The sequence below is a fragment of the Carlito syrichta genome, unplaced genomic scaffold, assembly GCF_000164805.1.
Source record: "Carlito syrichta isolate Samal-C Ts95f unplaced genomic scaffold, Tarsius_syrichta-2.0.1 Scaffold308112, whole genome shotgun sequence".
In the NCBI taxonomy this organism is placed as follows: domain Eukaryota; kingdom Metazoa; phylum Chordata; class Mammalia; order Primates; family Tarsiidae; genus Carlito; species Carlito syrichta.
In genome coordinates, this window is record NW_007252208.1 from 21,146 (window position 1) to 42,054 (window position 20,909).

At 60.3% G+C, this 20,909-nt stretch overlaps 1 protein-coding gene across 1 annotated transcript in view; it reads left to right on the forward strand.

Moving 5' to 3' along the window:
* CASZ1 (castor zinc finger 1) overlaps window positions 1-20,909 on the forward strand; it is a 45,984-nt gene that overhangs the window by 21,139 nt on the left and 3,936 nt on the right. The window contains exons 2-8 of the mRNA XM_008064941.2: window positions 6,464-6,952; window positions 11,302-12,136; window positions 13,868-13,936; window positions 15,441-15,531; window positions 16,269-16,433; window positions 17,440-17,612; window positions 17,871-18,712. Of these exons, the coding sequence (XP_008063132.2) occupies window positions 6,464-6,952; window positions 11,302-12,136; window positions 13,868-13,936; window positions 15,441-15,531; window positions 16,269-16,433; window positions 17,440-17,612; window positions 17,871-18,712 (2,664 nt within the window). The remainder of the gene's footprint in view (window positions 1-6,463; window positions 6,953-11,301; window positions 12,137-13,867; window positions 13,937-15,440; window positions 15,532-16,268; window positions 16,434-17,439; window positions 17,613-17,870; window positions 18,713-20,909) is intronic.

The following is a 20,909-nucleotide window of genomic DNA, read 5'->3' on the forward strand; positions in this document are numbered from 1 at the left end:
AGGGGGGAGAAGGTTAAACAGTATTTACAGCTCAGTTGTTTTCAGAGAGGAAAGAGAAATAGAGTTCATGGGGAGATGCGGCGGGCGGGTGAGCCAGGAGGCCTCTTGGCCGGTGGGGAGAGGAGGTGGGCCCGGGCAGGTCTCCCACCTCAGGTCGCCTCGTCCATGTCCGCCTCGGGGACCCAGAGGAGATGCCAGAAGCCATCTCCCCAACTCTAGTCCCAGGCATGGCTCAGCTGGGGGGCCTTCTGGATCCGGGGCCCCTCACGTCCAGGCCGTGTGGACACCCAGCTACGCCTTCTCGAGTAAAAAGGCGGGGCATTTCGGAGGCCATCCTGCAAAGGGTACTCTGGACACTGGCCCTGGCCTCGCCCCCTCCAGTTCTCTGTATGGCGACTGGTCACCCATTTAGATGATGCTATCCTTCCAGAGCCCGGTGCCACGTCTTGGGTGAGGACCCAAGATGATGACATACGCCAGAGCAGTGGCCTGCAGTTTCCAGCCTCCCTGCCTTCTCATCTAGGACTCCACCTCCCTGCCAAGTGCCTACCTGGGGGACTGGCAGAAAGGAAAAACTCCGTCCCTTTAGGTCCACCAGAGGCGGGGACCACAGAGGGAGGAGGGGACTAAGCAGACCCCTTCCATAACCCTCCAGTGTCACCTGCCTGGAGCAGGGCGGCTCAGGCCCCAATAGCTCAGCCCTGGGGTCCCAGACTCTGTCACCCTGTGTAACTGCAGACGCCGTGTTTGTGTTCTCTTCCCATCACCGCGCGCAGCACTTCCAGTTTCTGGGCTGCTCCACACATGCACGTGTGAATAGAATACGATTGTACACACACAGACGCCAAGTGTGCGCGCGCGCGGGCATGCACGCGGTCTGTGTGCGTTTGCTCAGTGTGTGTTTTAAATCTCCCCTGGGTGGTAACTCTCTTTTTTCTCCCCTTCCTGTTTGGCTGTGACCTGGGGGAGATTGATAGCCAGCCTGTGCGGTGGATGCGAACAGTTCCCCTGATTTATAGAGTTACTTACGCTAAGTGAGGCCACTTAGACGCGTCTGGATAGTAAACCTTTTAACTGGACTAAAAAATCATAATAAATAAATAAACAAAGGGGGACAAGCTAGGGCCCAGCGGCCGGGCACCCCCCCCAGCTTGGAGCTGTTGGGGAACCTGGCTGAGAGCCCTGGGGAGCAGCGTCATTCCCACAGAATTCAGAGGCCCTTCTCTCTGGAGCTGGGGGTGGGCCTGGGTCCAGGAGGGAAGGACACCCCTCTCCTAGGGGTCAAGTCCTGGCTGAGGGAGGGGTCACAGTTGAAGGAGCCAGGGGAGGGCGCTGCTCACATGGAACTGGGCTGTGAGGCGGGGAGGAGGGCAGGAGGGAGCCGGAGGGGACTCCTGGGGGGCCAATGGCTAACAAACCCTTCCTTGCTCCCAGACTCACTGCGCCTGTGGCACCTGTGCTTTCCACCACGGTGATGGCTCTTGAAATGACTTTTAAATGTCCGTTCCCTCGTCTAAATTGAGCTGTCCATGACTCAGGGGCCAGGGCTGCCTGCTGTGCCCACATCATAACCTAAGGATTTAGCCTAGGATCTGGCCTCTAGACAGTGCTCAGAGAGCATTTTTTGAAAGGACATCGGCACAGCACCCCAAAACTGGGGCACGTTGCCTGTCAAGTACAAGTTCCTGTGGGGCAGCAGGGTGGACACTCCGACAGCATGCCCACTCCTGAGACCGCAGGACACCTGGCTGGGAGGCTGTGGGGGGGTGTGGGGTCGAAAATCATGACATTTGATCTTGAACATGGACCATGTGAGCTCGGTGGAAGTCAGGCTCCAGCATGACTGTGGGTGACTCTAGGCACTTACCAACCTCACTGCCTCTGCTTCCTCATCTGGAACAGGGACAGGATAGCCAGCCATGCAGAATGCTGGGGGATCACTGAGGTGACACTGTCAAGTGCCCGGCACGGTCCTAGCACCGAGGAGGTGCTCAGAGGGGATCAGCTACCGTGAGACTCTAAACGTCATGGGCAGGGCAGCTGCCAAGTGGCCCCCAAGCTGCCTGGCAGTGGGCAGACAGGGCCCGGCCCACCCTCACCCCAGGGGACTGGTTCCTGGCCCCTGCCTCCCCCCTCCTGATATACAGCGGGCATTAGGCCGCCCAAAGGGGATACTGCATCCTTAGGAAGAAATATGTCCTCATTTTTCTTAAACACCGTTTCCACTGAGTGAAATGTTTAGAAGGGACGCGCAGGGAGAACTTTATTTCCTACCAGGGAGTTCAGAGCCACCAAGCAGAGCCCATAAAGCACCCGGAGCCTGGTAGCTGACAGGCAGCCCGGCCCTGAAACACATTACTCATGGGTGGGGAGGGGTTGCCATGCCTGCCCAGTCTCCTGGGACTGACCCCCCCAAGACAGGACAAGCAACTTCTAGACCCAGGGCAGTGGGCGGTGGGCACAGGAACCTCTCCCCTAGAGCCTGGGCTGCCTGCAGGAGAGGACCTGGCCTGACCAAGTAAGGAGGGAGCACTTCTTCCCGAAGCCCCCAATTCTTCACCCCCAGAAAGCAGAGAAGTCAGGGGACCAGGGACCCAGGTGCAGCTACGCAAGCCCCCCTTTCTCACCCAGAACTGGCAGGAGCCCTGGCCTTCCCCAGCCTTCGGAGGGAGTGATGAGATTCATGCCATAACGGGTCCCTTCTCCCGAGGCCCTCCCCTCATTCGATTTCTGAAGCCGACTGATTTGAATATTTATAAATATCAGTAAATTATTTATTGTAGCAATCTGCTGCACCATTTTACCCATTGCAGTTAACACTTTAAGGGGCTCATGTTATGGGAACAGGAAGTGGGGGTGAGGAGGAGATGGGGTGAGGGGAAGGAGCCTCACAGGGAGGCCTAGGACTTCCTAGAGCCGGCCCAAGAGCCTGATGGGGGTGGCCCAACCCCAGCCTCCAGGAGGGCTCAGCCAGGGTGAGCTCCCAGGGTGTCGACAGTCGACAGCTCCAGGATTGGCTTCCTCCTCTGTGGTGGGACGATGCTGGTACCTGCTCTGCTGGGCCATTGCAAGGCATCCGTTGTGCCTGTCCAGTCCTTGCTCTTCTGTCCCTCACCCCAAGCAGGGCCCAGAGCTGTACCCAGCTCAGAACTGCCTGCTGGGGGTCACTGGGTTTGGAGCCCTCGGAGGGACGGAGAACAGCTGCCCTGCCCCAGACCTCCCGCTTCTCCTTTTTCTCTGCCTCTTCTGGGCCAGGTGAGGTCTCCAGCCTTGGGATCTCAAGCCCAGGTGTGGCACCACATCTGCCTGTTGTCCGCTCCCAGGCTCAGCTGCCTTTTCCCAAGCCCTTGCCTGCCAGGCCCTGTGCTTGGCACAGACAGGCACCTTCTCATGTTACAGACCTGCAGCCCTTCTCCAGGGGTGAAGCTCGCCCAGGGCCAGAGCTCATACGGGCAGAGCCAGGTCATGGGCTCATGACTCTCTGACCCCAGAGGCTAAGCTGTGACCTGGTGCTGTGCCACCTCCCAGGGTTCAGCCCAGCCGGTCTGGAGCCAATGGGGCCAGAGGCGGAGAGAGCCGCCAGGAACAGAGTGGGTTCTCTGTCTGTGCGGGTCCCAGCCCACCTCGACCACCCCTCCCCTCGCCACCCTGGTGAGCAGAACAGGAGTCCCCTGGCCTTCCCACCGTCCAGCCCAGGCCTGCTTCTGGGCAGTATTGTTCCCAGAGGAAGTGTCCAGTGTAAATAGAGCAGCGGGCAGGCTGGTGGCGGGAAGGAGATGAAAGGGGCAGTGACAGGGCCGGGGACGGATGGCTTCCTTCCATTGAGGCCTGGCCACGGCGTTTATATTTTAGGGAAGAAAGTCAGAGGAATGTTTACATGGATAGGAGTCTGGGGTCAGACCACGGGGGGGTAGTCTGTAGATCCCAGGGCCCTGATGGAAGGACAGGCCTGCAAGGCCCCCCAGGTCGGCCAGAAGGCCGGCGGGCAGCTTGGACCTCAGCTCCTGCATCCCCCCCTTCCTGCCACCCCAGCCTCGCACGCGTTGGCACTTATGAACGTCAGCCCTGCCACTGCCTCCTGCCCCGTAACCAGGCCCACGCAGCTCCTTCCACCTCTGCCCCTGGGACCAGTGGTAGAGTCAGAGGGAGGGCAACATCTGGAAGGCAGGTGGGCTGGGGCAGAGCAGCAGCTGGAGGGCAGGTGTAGGGGGAGTCAGCAGGAGCAGAGGGGCCCAGGGGCTGGGGGCGGGCTCTGGGTGCACAGCTGCCTCGCAGCTGGTGGGGGCCCAGGCAGGGACTGAGCCAGGCACACAGCCGAGATGTGGAGAGGGTGGGCTGGGCTGGGTGGGCCACAGTGCCAGGAGGCTCCAGGATGGGTGGGGGCCCAGGGAGGGGGTGTCACCAGCAGCAAGTGCAGCCCTGGGAGCTTCTGCTTCCCTCTTCCTTAGGATAAATATTTATAGATTCATTTGCCGTCTGCCATACACACTTGGCTGCTTACCTCCTGGTAAAAATAGTGCAGGCTGCCCCGCTCCCACCCTTCCCTTCCCCACCCAGGGCAGGGGACAAAGGGGACCAGGTGAGGCCTGTGCCCCACAGGCCTGCTGGAGGAAGCCCGGGGTCACAGACCCTGTGGCTGGCCCAGGGCATGCGTGGGACAGTGTGAAGATGCGGGGCTTTGAGAAGGAGTCCCCTGCCAGTGTGTGGGCACTCAGGTATGGGCAGCACAGACGTGGAGATGGAGATGTACCTGGGTAGCCTGGGCATCTAGCCTGGGCAAGCATCCAAGGCCTTGAAGCCAGACCTGTAGAACTGGGAAGACCCTGCTCTTGTGGTGGACTGGGCTGAAACCGCCCTGTCCCCTGTCCACTCCAGGCCAAGTGAGGTCATACACACTGGCAGCAGGCTGGGAGACCAGGATCTGGCAGGAGCTGCTGGGAATTGTGTCTACCAGAGGAGTTCACTTGCGGGGTGAGGCCCCTGGGCAGACACAGGCCCCTGCTATTCCCAAGCAACCCTCTCATTGGGTTGCCAGGTGTGTGGCTTTGATGGGGTTGATCCGTTGTCGTGAAGTCCCTCTGACCATGGATCTGAGAAGCTCACTTGGCCTTCCCAGCTGTGTGGAGACTCGGACATGCCCGTTTCCCTGGGGAGGGCCGCTTGAGCCAGGCCATGGGGAGGCACACTTTGATGGGGTTCCCTGTACTCAAAGTGAGTGTGAGCTGAGACCCTGTCTGCCGTGGCCACTGCCTTGTCGCCGGCCCACAAGGCCTAACACACATAGTAGGAACTCAGTGAATGGATGGACAGACAGACAGATGGACAGATAGATAAGCATGCAGGGTCCTTGTGTGTGTGTGTGTGTGTGTGTGTATGTGTGTCCACCTCATCAGCCTTTGTGGCAGATCCCACGCTCTACGGTGAGTGGACTTGCCATATGCCTCCAGGACCCTGGGTGTACTACTCAGGGGCATAGTTTAGGTTATGCAGGTGTGAGGGAGGGGTCTAGCTCTCAGGTAACCTAGTTAGAGTTTCCAGCTGTTTGTGTTGGGCTGGCGTGTTCGGGGATTAGCCACTGTGACTGGCTTCTAGGCTATACGTGAGGGCGCTGAGGACTCCCGGCCTGCTCTGGCTGGAGCTCCTCAGGGCTGGGAAGCGGGCTGTCTGTCGACCAGGCCTTCCAGGGCTGTGGGGGCTGGCCGCGGCCAGGATGAAGGAGTGGGATCCTAGGACAGGGACAAGTGGCCTGGCGAAGGACTGTGAGGTGCGCTGCTTAGGCAGCTCCTGCTGAGACGTGGGAAGGGTACAGCAGTGGGAAGCGGCCAGAGAGTCGGGGGACTGGGGAGGGCTGGGGAGGATCCAGGCGCGGGGAGGGTGCTGGGGTAAAACAGGGCATGGGGCCAGGGAGCTGACCTGGCAGACGAGCTGCCAGCAGACGACAGGCTTAGGTGGAGACGGTTCCAGCCAAGTGCTGCCGGGAGAGAGGCAAGAGGTGACTCCTCCCCAGGGCCGTGTGGCGAGGTAACGTGCTGCCAAGTAGACCAGCCGCTGGCAGCGCCGCACTATTACTGCCAGCCTGACCCCACAGCCAGCGCCCTAGCCTGCTTGGGTCTCAGTTTCCTTGTGCAGACTGCCTCTCGGAGGAGGGGCTTCGGACCAGACAAGCCTAGGAAATGCTGCCCTTGCAGTTGAACAGTTGCTTGTCCACTCACAGACTGGTTCTTAAACCACCTACTCTGTGCCAGGCGCTGTGCCAGACTCTGAGGATAGAGTGGTTCTCTAGCTCGACCCAGGAGCTCAAAGCCTGGCAGAGAGACAACATATGCCAGGCAGTCCTAGGGCAGTTTGATGGAACCGTGATGGTGGGGGAGACATGCGGCTGGGAGGTGCAGGGCTGTGCAGCTGGGTGGGCTGTGCTCGGCGTGCACACCTCTGACCATCGTGCCCTCCTCCATCCCCACAGCTGAAGGCACCCGGTGCACCGACCCGCCTGCGGGCAAGCCTGCCATGGCGGCCAAGCGCAAAGGCGGCCTGAAGCTCAACGCCATCTGCGCCAAGCTGAGCCGCCAAGTGGTGGTGGAGAAGGGAGTGGAAGCCGGCTCCCATGCCGAGGGCAGCCCATTGCAGCCCCGGGACAAGGAGCGCAGCGGCCCCGAGCCCGGGGTGGCCCGGGCCCCCCGCAGCGAAGAAGACAAGAGGCGGGCAGTGATCGAAAAGTGGGTCAACGGGGAGTACAGCGAGGAGCCAGGGCCCACACCCGTGCTGGGGCGCATTGCCCGCGAGGGCCTGGAGCTGCCGCCCGAGGGCGTCTACATGGTGCAGCCCCAGGGCTGCAGCGACGAGGAAGACCACGCAGAGGAGCCCTCCAAGGACAGCGGCGGCCTGGAAGAGAAGGACTCGGATGGGGCAGCAACCAAGGATGACAGTGGCCCTGGCGCCAAGCAGGCTGCAGGTGGGTGTCTGGCCTTTGAAGAGGGGGTGAAGGTCGGGGCAGGGAACAGCCCTGTGGGGAGGTCAGCAGGGAAGGGGCAGCGTGTCTAGGGAGCACACCTGCTTCCTCACTCCTGCTCCAAACACCGGCACCTCATCCACCCGTGAGGACTCCTAGGGGACACAGAAGACTAGAACAGAGCAGGGGAGCTGGGGTGAGAAGGGAAGGGCCAAGGAAGGCAGCTTCCCGAGGGTGTGAGCGGGGCTGGGGGAGCTGCCCGCCACGCAGTGGGTCTTCGAGAAACAACGGCTGGAGGGACTGACAGGAGGATGGATGGACGGATGGACAGATGGGTGGACAGATGGTGGGTGACTCTTCACACCACCTGCAGAGGGACAGGGGTTGGGGGCACAGGTGTGGGAGCAGTGGTCCACAGTGGGGTGCAGGTATGACAACAGGGGTCCACAGTGTGAACGACGTGAGCGCGTTGTCTCCAGATACTCAGGGTGGTTCTTCCAGAAGCCTGGAATGGGCTTTGTTCCCCAGCCCCTCCCTGTGGCCTCCTCCTTCTCAGGCCACAAGGCTCACTGGCCCAGCCACTGTGTCCCCTTACACCAGCTGCCCCAAGCGTGCTCCCTGGCTGACCCATTTCCCATGAGCTGGCTGAGGCCCTGCTCTTCTGGTGTCTCCTTGTCCTTGGGACTCAGAGCAGCCCCGAGCTCCTGCTCCAGGGCAGGCGGGCCCAGGGTTTCAGGGCAAGGTGTCACTACCAGGCCCGGAGCCCCAGCGTCGGGGTCCTCTGCTCCAGCCCCAGCCTCCTGCCCAGGCTCCTGAGCCTCCCACCCGCTCCCCTGCCCCCTTCCCCCTGCAGCGAGGGGCGCATCTCCTCCCTGTGCGGGGAGCCCTGCGCAGCCACATAATTATGCATATAAGATATAAACAGAGCTGTTTAATTATCCTTCGCCACATCAGTGACAGAGTAATTAACAAACATTGCAAGATCAATGAGGAAAAGTGTGACCTTCAGTTTCCTCTGATAGGAAAAGCCCTTGCCGTTGCCAGACACAAGGTGATTGTGCCGGGCCTGAGGAGAGGAGAGGGAGCGACAAGGGCTGCTGTCCCTTCACACCCCCAGGCCAGCTCTGCCTGCAGCCGAGGGGTGTCCAGTGGACTCCAGGGGAGCGCAGAGCCAGGCTGCAACAGGCAGGGCTTGCACTGCCGGTGGCCTCATGGCCCAGGCCTGGTCCCTCAGGGACCATCTGCTCAGGCCTGGGCACCAGAGAGAGCCAACCAAGCCATAGCAACATACCCTGGGTTTGGCCCAGGACACCTTCTCTGGACCCTGGGGCTCAGGAGTGCAGGCCTCTGAGCTGCCTCAGGGACCCCTGCCTGATCCCCTCCCTGCTCTGAGCTGCCTGCCCTTCAAAGCCCTCTGTTTCTCTGCCATATATAGCGAGCGCTCAGCTGCCTTCAGCTATTTTTAGTCTCTTCCCCTGGTCCGTGAGCCACTGAATCCAACAACCAGAGCCCACCCTCCCAGCCTGGGCCCCCAACCTCGTGTAGTTTGAGGTCAGGACAGAGGCTGACCTACCGGCCCTGTGCCGGAGGAACAGCTGTCTGTCGGTTCCTTGAGTCGCTCTGCCCACCCAGAGTGCCCGGTGACTGCCTGTGACTGTCTTCTCCTCATCTAGTGGGGGTCCCATTCTCTCCCCAGAGCTCAGAGCCTCTCCTTTCACATCCTGGGAGGTATTCTTTCCTGTCCAGACCCAGCCCTGCCCATCAGACCCCGCCTCCGGGTATGCTCTGGGAATCCCAGACCTGGCAGGTTTGTGCGGGGAGGGGAGGAGACCTCTTCAGCCACGCCTTCCTGTGGTGTCAGGACTCCCAGCCTGGGGTCTTGCTGCTCTGAGTTTACCCAAGGGGGCTGGCCTGCAGAGACAAGCGGAGAGAATGTTGTGACCCTGGGGGCCTACATAGGTCTCACTCTCCAGTGCAGCCAAGCACAATCCCAGCCACAGCACGCAGTAGGGATAGCATATGTCTAGCGAAGGAGTACATCACACATCCATTGTGGCATGGCTGTGTGTGGACGAGGTGTGTTAAGAGAAAATCCTCAGTTAGAAGGGGATCGTCGCTGGGCTCGGTAGCTCAGCCTGTAATCCCGTGCTTTGGGAGGCCGAGGTGAGTGGATTGCCTGAGCCCGCGGGTTTGAGACCCGCCTGAGCAACTTGGTGAGACCTCGTCTCTACAATAAATCAAAAAAATTAGTCAGGCGTGGTAGCATCCGCCTGTAGTTCCAGCTACTTGGAAGGGTGGAGCAGAAGTATCACCTGAGCTCAGCAGGTCGACACTGGAGTGGCCGTGAGTGTGCCATTGAACTCCAGCCTGGACGGTGGAGTGAAACTCCAACTCAAAAAAAAAAAAAAGAAGGGGGATCATCTTCCTTCCTTCCCTCTTCCTGAGACTTGGCTTAGGAGCCAGGCAAGGGGTTGGGGAGTTTGTGTATGAGTATGTCTGTAGAACTGGGAAAAATAGCTAGGGACATGAGCTTGTGAGCCTGAGTATGAATGTGAGTGAGTGTGATGTATGTGTCTGTGTATGTGGGAGAGTGTGAGTATATGTGAGTGTGTGATACGTGTCTGTGAGAGTGTGTGTGAGATGCGTCTGTGTGTGTGTTCTGTGTGTGATGTGTTTATGTATGTTAGAGTGTGAGTGTATGTGTGCATGATGTGTCAGTGTGTGCATGTGTGATGTGTCTGTGTATGTGAGTGTGTGTGTGATATGTGTCTGTATGTGAGCATATGAGTGTGTATGTGGTATATCTGTGTATGTGAGAAAATGTGAGTGCATATGTGGGAGTGTAGAGTCAAGGTGTGTGTGATACATGTGAGTGTGAGTGTATGAATGCATGTGAATGTGTGTAAGTATACATGTGATTTTGTGTGTATCTGGGTGTGTGTGAATGTATGTGAGTGCATGTGTGTGTCCTATGTGAGAGTGCATGTGACTGGGTGTATGTGAGTGTGTATGTCATGGGATTGTGCATGTTACTGAGTGTGTGAGTGCGTGTGTGAGTGCATGTGGCGGTGTGCATGTTATATGTGAGAGCATGCATGTTACTGTGTGTATGTGAGTGTATCTGTGATTGTCTGAGGATGTGTGTGTGAGTGTGCTGTATGTGAGTTTGAGCCTGTGACTGTGTGTGTGTGTTTGTGTGTGTGAAGGTGTTGTGTGTGTTGTTGTGAGATTGTGCGTGGGGCTGGATATGTGTGTGCCTGTGAATGTGTTTATGTGAGAGTGTGCCTATGATTGTGTGGGCATGTGTATGTGTGTAGTGTGTGTGGTTGTGTGTGTATGTGTTGTGAGAGTGTATGTGTTGTGAGAGTGTATGTGTTGTGAGACGGGGGGTGGTGTATGTGAGTTTGCATGTGACTGTGTCTGTGTGTGTGAGGGTGTGTGTGCATGCCACCGTGTGGCGGTCACTCCAGGTTTCTCGGTGTGCCCGGAATGGAGATGGGGAGGGGAGGATGGAGGCGCCACACGCAGGCCCTGCCCTGGCCCCCTCCCCAGTGACCCAGCCTTGCATGTCAGCACAAGTGGCTGGAGGCTGACAGGAGTTTGAGGGTGAATCCACACCCTCAAGGGGCCCTAAGTGGGTCTTGTGGCCACATGAGCACTGCCTCCAGCTCAGGGGGCCCGTCAGCAATCCAGAGGCCAAGGCTTGGGGAGGCCTAGAGGCCAGGCGCTGGGGAGATTTGGGGCAGCCAGGAGGCCAGGCCCTGGGGAGGCTTGAGGAGGCCAAGAGGCCAGGCCCCGGGGCGCCCCTCATCTGCCACGGCATCCAGTTGTGGGGTCAGGGAGGCTCCTCCAGCCTGGCCCACCCTGACCGCAGCCAGAACATCTCCCTCGGCCCTGGGCGCCCTCCCGACTGCCCAGCCACCAGCCCACGTCCCTACCTGTCCCCGGACCCCGTTCTCACCGCCCCCCACCCCGAGAGGCAGGTTGGGATCTGGCCTTACTTCCAGTAAAATGACTTCTCTCTCATATGAGGCCAAGGCGAGAGAGCGGAGACATTTATGAAACTTTGTTTAATGTACTGAAAAGCCATCGGCCAGAACATTTAGGAAATTGATTTTCCTGGCATTGATGAACTCGTTTTATTTTACCCCAGTATTAATTACTTTTTTTTAAAACAAATTAATTTAAGAGTCGTAAAACCTAACAAGTGAGCCAAGTGTCCATAGATCATGTCCCGCTCTGCCCCTCCCCACACTGACCCCCTCCCTCCATGGGTGGGGGCTCCCAGTGGGGGACCTCCTGTCCCTTCCCCGTGCTCCCTCCCAGAGGTGACCCGCCCCTCCTCCCCCCAGGAGAGGCCTCCTCGCTGCGGGACTACGCGGCCTCCACCGTGACCGAGTTCCTCGGCATGTTTGGCTATGACGACCAGAGCACGAGGGACGAGCTAGCTGGGAAGATCAGCTTTGAGAAACTGCACGCGGGCCCCACTCCCGAGGCGGCCACCTCCTCTGTGCTGCCCACCTCCGAGGACACTCTCAGCAAGCGGGCGCGGTTCTCCAAGTACGAGGAATACATCCGCAAGCTCAAGGCCGGCGAGCAGCTCTCCTGGCCGGCCCACGGCGCCAAGGCCGAGGAGCGGGCGGGCAAGGAGGTGGTGGGCCCCCTGCCCGGCCTGCGGCTGCCCAGCAACACAGCACACCTGGAGACCAAGGCCACCATCCTGCCCCTGCCGTCACACAGCAGCGTCCAGATGCAGAGCCTGGTGGCCCGGGCTTCCAAGTACGACTTCTTCATCCAAAAGCTGAAGACAGGAGAGAACCTGCGGCCCCAGAACGGGAGCACCTACAAGAAGCCATCCAAGTACGACCTGGAGAATGTCAAGTACCTGCACCTCTTCAAGCCCGGGGAGGGCAGCCCCGACATGGGCGGGGCCATCGCCTTCAAGACGGGCAAGGTGGGCCGGCCGTCCAAGTACGACGTCCGGGGCATCCAGAAGCCAGGCCCCGCCAAGGTTCCGCCTGCCCCCAGCCTGGCTCCTGCACCGCTTGCCAGTGTGCCCAGTGCTCCCAGTGCCCCTGGGCCGGGGCCCGAGCCGCCTGCCTCCCTGTCCTTCAATGCTCCTGAGTACCTGAAGTCAACCTTCTCCAAAACAGACTCCATCACCACGGGGACCGTCTCCACTGTCAAGTAAGGTGTTCCCCACCCCAGTGCTCCCAGCGTGGGCAGGGCCTCCTTCCTCACCTGTGACACTCACACCTTATGCACTGTGCCCATGTGTATGCCTTGGCTTCTCATACACGTTTCCACACGCACACACACATGGTGCGTGCCACACTCACATTTACTCTTGCGCCCACATCACCACTGCATGCTCTTGGGCAGCAGCCCACACTGCTCCTGGGGGTAATACTCCACATCACCCTTTCACGCGCTCACACTTTCCTGTCACCCCCACACGTGCTCACACCTTCATGTCATCCTCTCATGCGCTCACACCTCCCTGTCACCCAGGCACACACCCACACCTCGCTGTCATGCTCTCATGCACTGACACCTCCCTGTCACCCTCTCACATATTCACCCCTCCCTGTCACCTTCTCCTGTGCTCACACCTCCCTGTCACTCTGACACGCACTCATACCTCTCTATCATCCTAGTACCCACTCACACCTCCCTGTCACCCTCTCACATGCTCACACCTCCCTGTCATCCTAGTACCCACTCACACCTCCCTGTCACCCTGGCACGTACTCACACCTTCCTGTCACCTTCACATGTTCACGCCTCCCTGTCACTCTGACACGCACTCACACCTCTCTATCGTCCTAGTACCCACTCACGCCTCCCTGTCACCCTCTCACATGCTCACACCTCCCTGTCACCCTGGCACTCATACCTCCCTGTCCTAGTACCCGCTCACACATCCCTGTCACCCTGGCCCACACTCACACCTTCCAGTCACTCTCACATGCTCACACCTCCCTGTCACCCTCTCACACACTCACACCTCCCTGTCAACCTCGTGCACACTGCTCACACCTCCCTGTTGCTTTCTCATGCACTCACACCTCCCTGTCATCCTCACGCACGCTCACACCTCCCTGTCACCCTCGCACGCGCTCACAGACCCAGGCACTGCTGCGTTCTGCTCCTGCGCTGACTGGATCACCCCCGTTTGCCCACAGCAGGCTTCCTCTGCCTGTCTACAAGGCTTGTGGTTGGCTGAGAAAGCCCCCTCCTCCCCAAGGTGGGGGTGCTGGGTCCATGCTGGTGGCCCTGGATCCTGGGCTCAGGCTTGGGCCGTGAGGGAGTCAGGAAGAGGAAGCTGGACTGGGGTGGCGGGGTGCTCCCTTTCAGCCTGAACCCAGGAACAGGGGGATGGCCTAGGTGGTGAAACGATGGGTTGTGTGGGTCTGAGTGAGACCCTTCCCCAAAGTCCCTCCCTCTCTTGCCCCAGCTCAGGAGTCCTAGGCCTTGGAGGGCTGTGTGCCTGGAAGCATATCTGGGAAGCACCTGCTGGCCCGAGGGCGAGGAGGTGGTTCTCCGTGCTGTCCTCCTTGCCTGCAGTGCTCCCGGGAGCCTGGTGCACCTCAGACAACAGTCTCCTGAGCCTTCCTGTGTGTCAGGTGGCCAGGTCCGACTTCCGAGACTTTCTACCCAGCAGACCCTCAGCTGCCCATGCCTGGGTGGAACCCCCCAGCCCTGTCTGCTCGAGGGTCCTGTCCTCACTGGAGTTGGACTCAGTCTGCCAGGCTCCCGCCAGGGATGGTCTCAGCCCACCATGAGTGTCTCGGGACTCTGCAGAGCAAAGGGGCCAGGGCCCAGGGCCTCAGGGCAGGGAGCTGCCCGCCAAATGCTCCTGCAGTGTGAGGCCACCCCCGTCCACTAATCGGCTGTGCCCTGGGTGTCTCTCACCAGGAACGGATTGCCCACAGATAAACCAGCTGTCACCGAAGATGTAAACATTTACCAGAAATATATTGCCAGGTAGGCCCTGGGGGAGGAGCTTGTGGGGGGAGAAGGTGGGGGCGGGCCAGGAATGCCTGAGGACTCTGAGACCATCTGTTCCGCATCTGACCAGCAGGGCCCAGGTGGCTGCCTCCTCCCCACCCCCACCCACTTCAGTCCCTAAGCTCCTCTGAGGGAGGGTCCTGTGTGCCCGACTCAGAGCCCCCACCCCTTTGTGTAGGACCTGCCGTCCTTAAACAGCTGTGCCCAGGCAGGGACGCAGGAAGGGACCTGACGCGGGACCTGGGTAGGGAGTGGGCCACTGTGGAGCTGCCAGGGGTTAGAAGGTGCGGGCAGTCGCCCTCTCTGACATGGCCTTTGGGCTCCCGGGCAAGGCCTGACTCCACCTGACTCCAGACCCACCCCTTTCTGTCTCAAAGACTGCAGGATTGGCAGCAAAGAGCCTGCGATTCGACAAATCCCCCCAAGTCAGTCAGACAGCATCCCCCTCCACCCTGGCACAGCCGGTGTCTGGTGGGCAGCACGTGGCCGGCCTGCGTCTGTCCTTCCGCTGCTCTTCCGTCCCGCTCGGTCTCTCTGCCTCCCTCGTCGCTCTCTGTCTTCTCAGCTCAGCTCTGTTCCGTCTTCTCCTTATTACTATTATTTCCATGATTATTGGTGCCTCAGCAGATGGCCCTTTCGGCAGCTTCGGCGTGAACGTGTTTGCGAGTGGTTCCTCCGTACAGTTCGGGGTTTCTCTCATGCTCTCCTGCAATCCCACGTCATCCTGGGCCAGGGCTGGTGACCTGAGCCAACCACTTTTCCACAGTTGCCTTGGCGTGCTCTCTGCGGAGTGGCCTGCCCAGGGCGGCGGGCGCCGGGGCTGGGAGGCAGGCAAGGGCCAGGTAGCACGGGCTCCCAGCTACGGAGTTGGCCAGAGCGTGAGCGCCCTGCCGCAGGAAGCCAAACAGATGCTGTGCTTTAAAAATTCATAACTCTGGACTGTTTCAAGTGTCAGGAAAAGCCCAGAACAGAGAGCCATTTAACACCTCTCAGCAACAGGGCCCGGCCTGGCCCAGCTAGGGTCCCCAGCACCTGCCTAGAGCTAGGTAGAGGGTGGATGGGCGGGGGCTGGTCAGGCGGCCCCCTGCAGAGACGGCAACGGGAGCCATGGCCAAGGTCTCCCTCCCATGCCTGGTCTCTGCCCCATCTGCCTACCCTGCTCTGACTTTTGGCTTGCCCCGCATCATCCGTCCACCCCTTGGGGCCAGGCCTCTTTGCCTCGATGGGCCTGGGATTCCTGATGGGCCCAAACTCTCTCCGTGGCCTCCCCAGGCCTCCAACACGTCACGTCGCCTCCATGTCCTCACACAGAGCTCAGGGTTCTCGGACACAGAGCTCAGGGTTCTCGGACCCAGAGGCTCAGCACACTCATCCAGAGGGTGGGCACAGGGGAGGTGGCAGCTCAGGCTGAGGGCCCTGGAAGAGTCTTCCCTGGGACTGGCACCCAGAGAGGGCCTGACCCCAGCCCTCCTCTCTCCAGGTTCTCTGGCAGTCAGCACTGTGGCCACATCCACTGTGCCTACCAGTACCGCGAGCACTACCACTGCCTTGACCCCGAGTGCAACTACCAGGTACGGGCTGCATGGGGCCAGACTCTGCCAGCACAGCATGGGGGCTCTTGGAGGGGGACAGGGGTGCTCCATTATACTCAGATCACCTGGAGGGGGACGGGATTGCTTCATTGCACTCAGATCACCTGAACTTGAGGTGAGCAAGCAGAAAGCCCGGAAAAGCTACCAGCCTGTCCACATTCCCCAGGTCCTCATAGGATCGGAAGCCATTTACATCCGGGAGATAACCCAAGCTCCCCCTCCTGCCATGTACCGGGGCTATGCTGCTCAGCCTGTGTGCCCTGTCTAGTTGACCCTTTCTGGTGGCTGGAGAATTAGTGTTACTGCCCCATCTTAAAGATGACGAAACTGTGGCTCAGAGAGTCACTGTGCCCAAAGCCACTGTCTGGTGAGTGCAGAGCTGGCGAGTGAGGTGAGCCTGGCTCAGCCCCAAGGTGCCCAGGCAGTAAGAGCTGCCTCATCAGAGTCCCTGGCCTTGAGGCCTGCCCCTATACATCTTCTGTGCCCCGAGGCATGGCCAGGAGAGGTCATGGAAGGACCTGTGGTGCTGGAACTGTTGGAATCGTCCCCTCCAAGGGCCGTTGCTTCTGCAACTGGTCTTGGGCACTCGGCTGCCTCAACCCCAAGCTGGTCATTTGAGGGGGACCTGAGGGCCCTGGGGCCAGCCCCTGGCCTGGGTGCTCTTGGGGGGCAGAGGGGGCCCAGGCTCTGTCCAGCTTGGTGCTCTCTCTCGGCAGAGGTTCACGAGCAAGCAGGACGTGATCCGGCACTACAACATGCACAAGAAGCGCGACAACTCCTTGCAGCACGGTTTCATGCGCTTCAGCCCTCTGGACGACTGCAGCGTCTACTACCATGGCTGCCACCTCAATGGAAAGAGCACCCATTACCACTGCATGCAGGTGCCCACCCGCCGTCCCTCGTGAAGGGCAGTCTGATGGTCTGGCCATCCTCAAGCCCAGGCAGCTCCAGGACCAGCGCAGGACTCCCTCTGAGCCCTCCGCTCCCGGAGGCAGTGGCCAGGGGCCTAGCTGACCGGGAGCCTCCCGGCCTCCTGGCCCAGGACAGGGACGACCAGCAAGCCAAGAGAGTCTGGGGACTCAGGCTTGGGCAGTGTCTGGTGGGCCAGGGCGGGGCCTTCCCCATGGCCATAATTGGTGTGGATGAAATTCAGTGAGCTGTTTATACAGACCGACATTTTTCAGGCTTTAACACCAAGAGCAGCATTGCAAATGATGCCTGAGGAGGTTTTTGTTTAATTCTTTGTTTTAATGCCACGCAGAGTCTGGGCTTTTTCAAGGTGTCAGGCCCAGGAGGAGCGACTTTGGGCTGCACATAGCAGCCGCCGTGCCTCCCCCAGTATTTGTCAGGGGTTGTTATGGCCTCCGTGGAACAACCTGGGCCACGCGGAGAGGGGGGCCCACCCTCTGGGCTCTGAGATGGTGCAGACACTGGCACGGCTCAGGCTTCGAGAGTGTTCAGATTCCACTGGTTTTTACTCAATATGGCAACGTTGCTTGCCTGGCCCGGGTGGGGTGGGGTAGGAAGGCCCGTGCCCAGGAACCGTCCACTAAGCAAATCTCTGGGCTCACGGTGACTTCCCGGCCTCCAGGTCTAACCCCTGTCCACCTCCTGAGGGTGGGGCTCAAAACTCAACTCCTGCAGAATGAGCCCTCTCCCCTGTGCCAAGAAGCATCCAGGGTCCCTCGGGTGGGCCCCAGGAGGTCTCAGCCCCTTCGTGGGGCCTGAGGCACAGCAAGGTCTTCTCTGCTGCAGTTCCTGGTTGTCCTTCCGAGGTCGCCAGTTGGATGTCAGAGACAGCGAAGCTTGGCCAAGCAGGGGGCAGCTGTGACCTCGGCTCCAGGTGGCCAGGCCCAGTTTCCCTGACCGCCTTTCTGGTCTGCGCAGGTGGGCTGTAACAAGGTGTACACGAGCACGTCAGACGTGATGACACACGAGAACTTCCACAAGAAGAACACGCAGCTCATCAACGATGGCTTCCAGCGCTTCCGAGCCACTGAGGACTGCGGCACAGCCGACTGCCAATTCTATGGGCAGAAGACCACACACTTCCACTGCAGGTCAGCGGGGGCCTGACAGGGGCCTTCCTGGGTGGGAGGAGGGATGGAAGGTAGGGAACCGGGCTTGGGGTCGGCCCAGGGCTCTGCGTCCTCCAGGACACAGGGACGGGAGTTGAGCGCTGCTCAGAAGCCTGGCCTCGGCGTCCAGCCTAGGTCTTCCGTCTGGGGGACTGTCCCTCTCCCAGCCCTGGTGGGAGCAGGACAGGGTCTCCTCTGGGCCCACGAGGCCCCATAACAGGCTCTCACTGTCCCGCCCAGACGCCCCGGCTGCACGTTCACCTTCAAGAATAAGTGTGACATCGAGAAGCACAAGAGCTACCACATCAAGGACGACGCCTACGCCAAGGACGGCTTCAAGAAGTTCTACAAGTACGAGGAGTGCAAGTACGAGGGCTGTGTCTACAGCAAGGCCACCAACCACTTCCACTGCATCCGCGCCGGCTGTGGCTTCACCTTTACCTCCACCAGCCAGATGACCTCGCACAAGCGCAAGCATGAGCGCCGGCACATCCGCTCCTCGGGCGTGCTGGGCCTGCCGGCCTCGCTGCTGGGCGCCAAGGACACGGAGCACGAGGAGTCCAGCAACGACGACCTCGTCGACTTCTCTGCCCTGAGCAGCAAGAACTCCAGCCTGAGCGCCTCCCCCACCAGCCAGCAGTCCTCCGCATCCCTGGCCACCGCCACTGCCACCGCCGAGGCTGTGCCCGGGGCCGCCAAGCCCCCCAACAGCAAGATCTCGGGGCTGCTGCCCCAGGGCCTGCCCGGCTCCATCCCCCTGGCGCTGGCCCTCTCCAACTCCGGCCTGCCCACCCCTGCGCCCTACTTCCCCATCCTCGCCGGCCGCGGGAGCGCCTCCCTGCCCGTGGGCGCCCCCGGCCTCCTGGGTGCCGTGTCCTCCGGGGCAGCAGCCTCCGCGACCCCTGACCCACCCGCCCTGGTGGCCTCGGGCGCCGGAGACTCGGCCCCGCTGGCTGCCGCCTCTGTCCCGGTGCCCGCGGCCTCCATTCTGGAGAGGATCTCCGCGAGCAAGGGCCTCATCTCGCCCATGATGGCCCGGCTGGCCGCAGCTGCCCTCAAGCCCTCTGCCACCTTTGACCCAGGTGAGCAGGCTGGGCCCTGCCCGGGAGGCAAGCGCCTTCTGGACCTGGGTGTCCCCCTGGCCTCAGGTCAGGGCCGAGCGGTGGGGGTGTCTGGGAGAGGCGTAGTGCGGCCCCTGCCTGCCGTCCCCCCCTTTTGCCTAGTCGCTCCCTCCATCCTGTCCGTTTCCGTGTGGGGCCCCTCGGCCGGCCTGCCTGCCTCGGGGGGCTCTTGTCTCGGTTTCTCCATCTGTGAAGCAGGGGCAACAGTCCCTGCCTCCTGGGCTGCCTGGCACCCCGGGGCCACTGCAGGGTCCCCTCCCTGCCCTCCCACACCACAAGATCCCTGATGAGCGGAGGCCTAGAGCTCCTAGAGACCCTGGAGGGGGCCGAGATCCAGCCCAGTGGGGGGGACTGACCGCCCAGCTGGGCATCTCCAGGACAGGGGTGCCCTTCCCAAACTTCCCCTCAGTGAGTGCTGCCTGGCAGAACTTTCTGGACAATGGAAACCTTTTATTCTGCACCATCCAACAGGGCGGCCACTACCTACATGTGGCTATTGAATGCTTGAAACGGGCTTTGTGCCGGGCGCAGTGGCTCATGCCTGTAATCCCAGCACTTTGGGAGGCTGAGGCAGGAGGACTGTCTGAGCCCAGGGGTTCGAGACCAGACTGGGCAATTTAGGGAGGCCTCGTCTCAAAAAAAGAAATGGGCTTTGTGACAGAGAAACTGGATTTTAACTTTCAACAGCCACACCTGGCCAGTGGCCGCCATAGTTGACAGTGAAAGGCCAGAGCCAGAGCCATACCTTACATCTTCATGCTGGTTCACTGGCAGGCCTCCCTTTCTCCCTCCCTCCTTCTCCTCTGGATTTGGGATCAGGGCTTTTCTGTTTACCTCACTTCTCTCCCTGTTTCCCCCCATCTGGGCAATTCATATTCATTGAATCTTTGAGAAGAGTTCAGTTCACATCTGAGATGTGGCTCATTTCATGTATTCATTCAACAACCACTTACTGCTTGCTGAGAACAGCTTGCTGAGAGCTAGGCACTGAGCCAGGTGCTGGGGACACAGCAGACAAGACAGGACACAAAAGCCCCACGCTGTGGAGCTGTTCTCAGCACACAGCTAGGAAGTGGTGAAGTCCAGGCTTGGCCCTCAGCAGTCTGGCTCCTGGGCCCAGGTGCTCTGCTCCCATTGTTTCAGAAGCAGCCAAGACTGAGGGTCCCTGCGGTCCAGCCCAGGGCCTGTGCAGACCTTGCAGGGGGCACCCGTACTTGGCGACAGGGCTGGGTCATGATTCCCTGGGACCTTGGGCAAGTGACTTCCGGAGAGCTGCTGGAATGTGGACTCAGAGGTCTGGAAACTGTCGCACACCCAATGGATGCTCATGTCAGGCGGCAGTGTGGAGTAATGCACCGCCCGAGTCCAAGCATGGGAGGGGCCTGCGCTGGCCACGCCCCCAGCCAGGTGCCTGCAGGCTGGGGCTGGGCCACCTGGGCTCACTGACCGGACTCTCAAGTACTTTGTTTTCATTAGAAAAGTCTCCTTCCCCCAAAAGAAAGGTCAAGCAAGGAGGGGGGAGCACTTCCCTTTATTTTTAAATAAAATGCCACTCGCTGTCTGTGGAGCAGCTCTCTGTCAGCTGTAGCGCCTTGGGGCAGATTAATATTTCAGTCACTGGGGGATTGTGGAGGAAAGCTCGGTGGACGTCCCTGTCAGCAACTTCTTTCGCCCCTGCCCTGAGCAGCCTCCTACGGCTTCACCTGCCCAGCTCCCACCGGACCCAGCCCGGCCTGGCCACCCGGGCGGCCCGTGTCCCTGCCCTGGACAGCTTGATGGGCGAGGTCACACGGTCTGCACCGCTGCGATTGGCCGTCAGCCCCCGTCGCCCTGACACAGCAGATGCCCTTCCTGGGCATGCTCAGTGCATGGGGCCGTCGCCCCGGCAACCGCGGGCCAGGACCGCGGAGGGGCCCTCCCAGTCCAGATCTGCCACTTTCCCTCAGCATTAACAGAGTCTTTAGTAAAAGCCTAAGCGGCAGCCCCACAAATTGACTGTGACAGTTGGTGGAGCAAACGAAGGGCCCCCGCCCCCGCCCCAGCCTCCCGCCCTTCTCCTCCAGGACAACTTTGACATAATTTTGCAATAATTATCACTCGAAGAATTGCCACACAGGGGCAAGCGTCGCGAGCGATCACGTCAGCGGGGGGGGGGGGG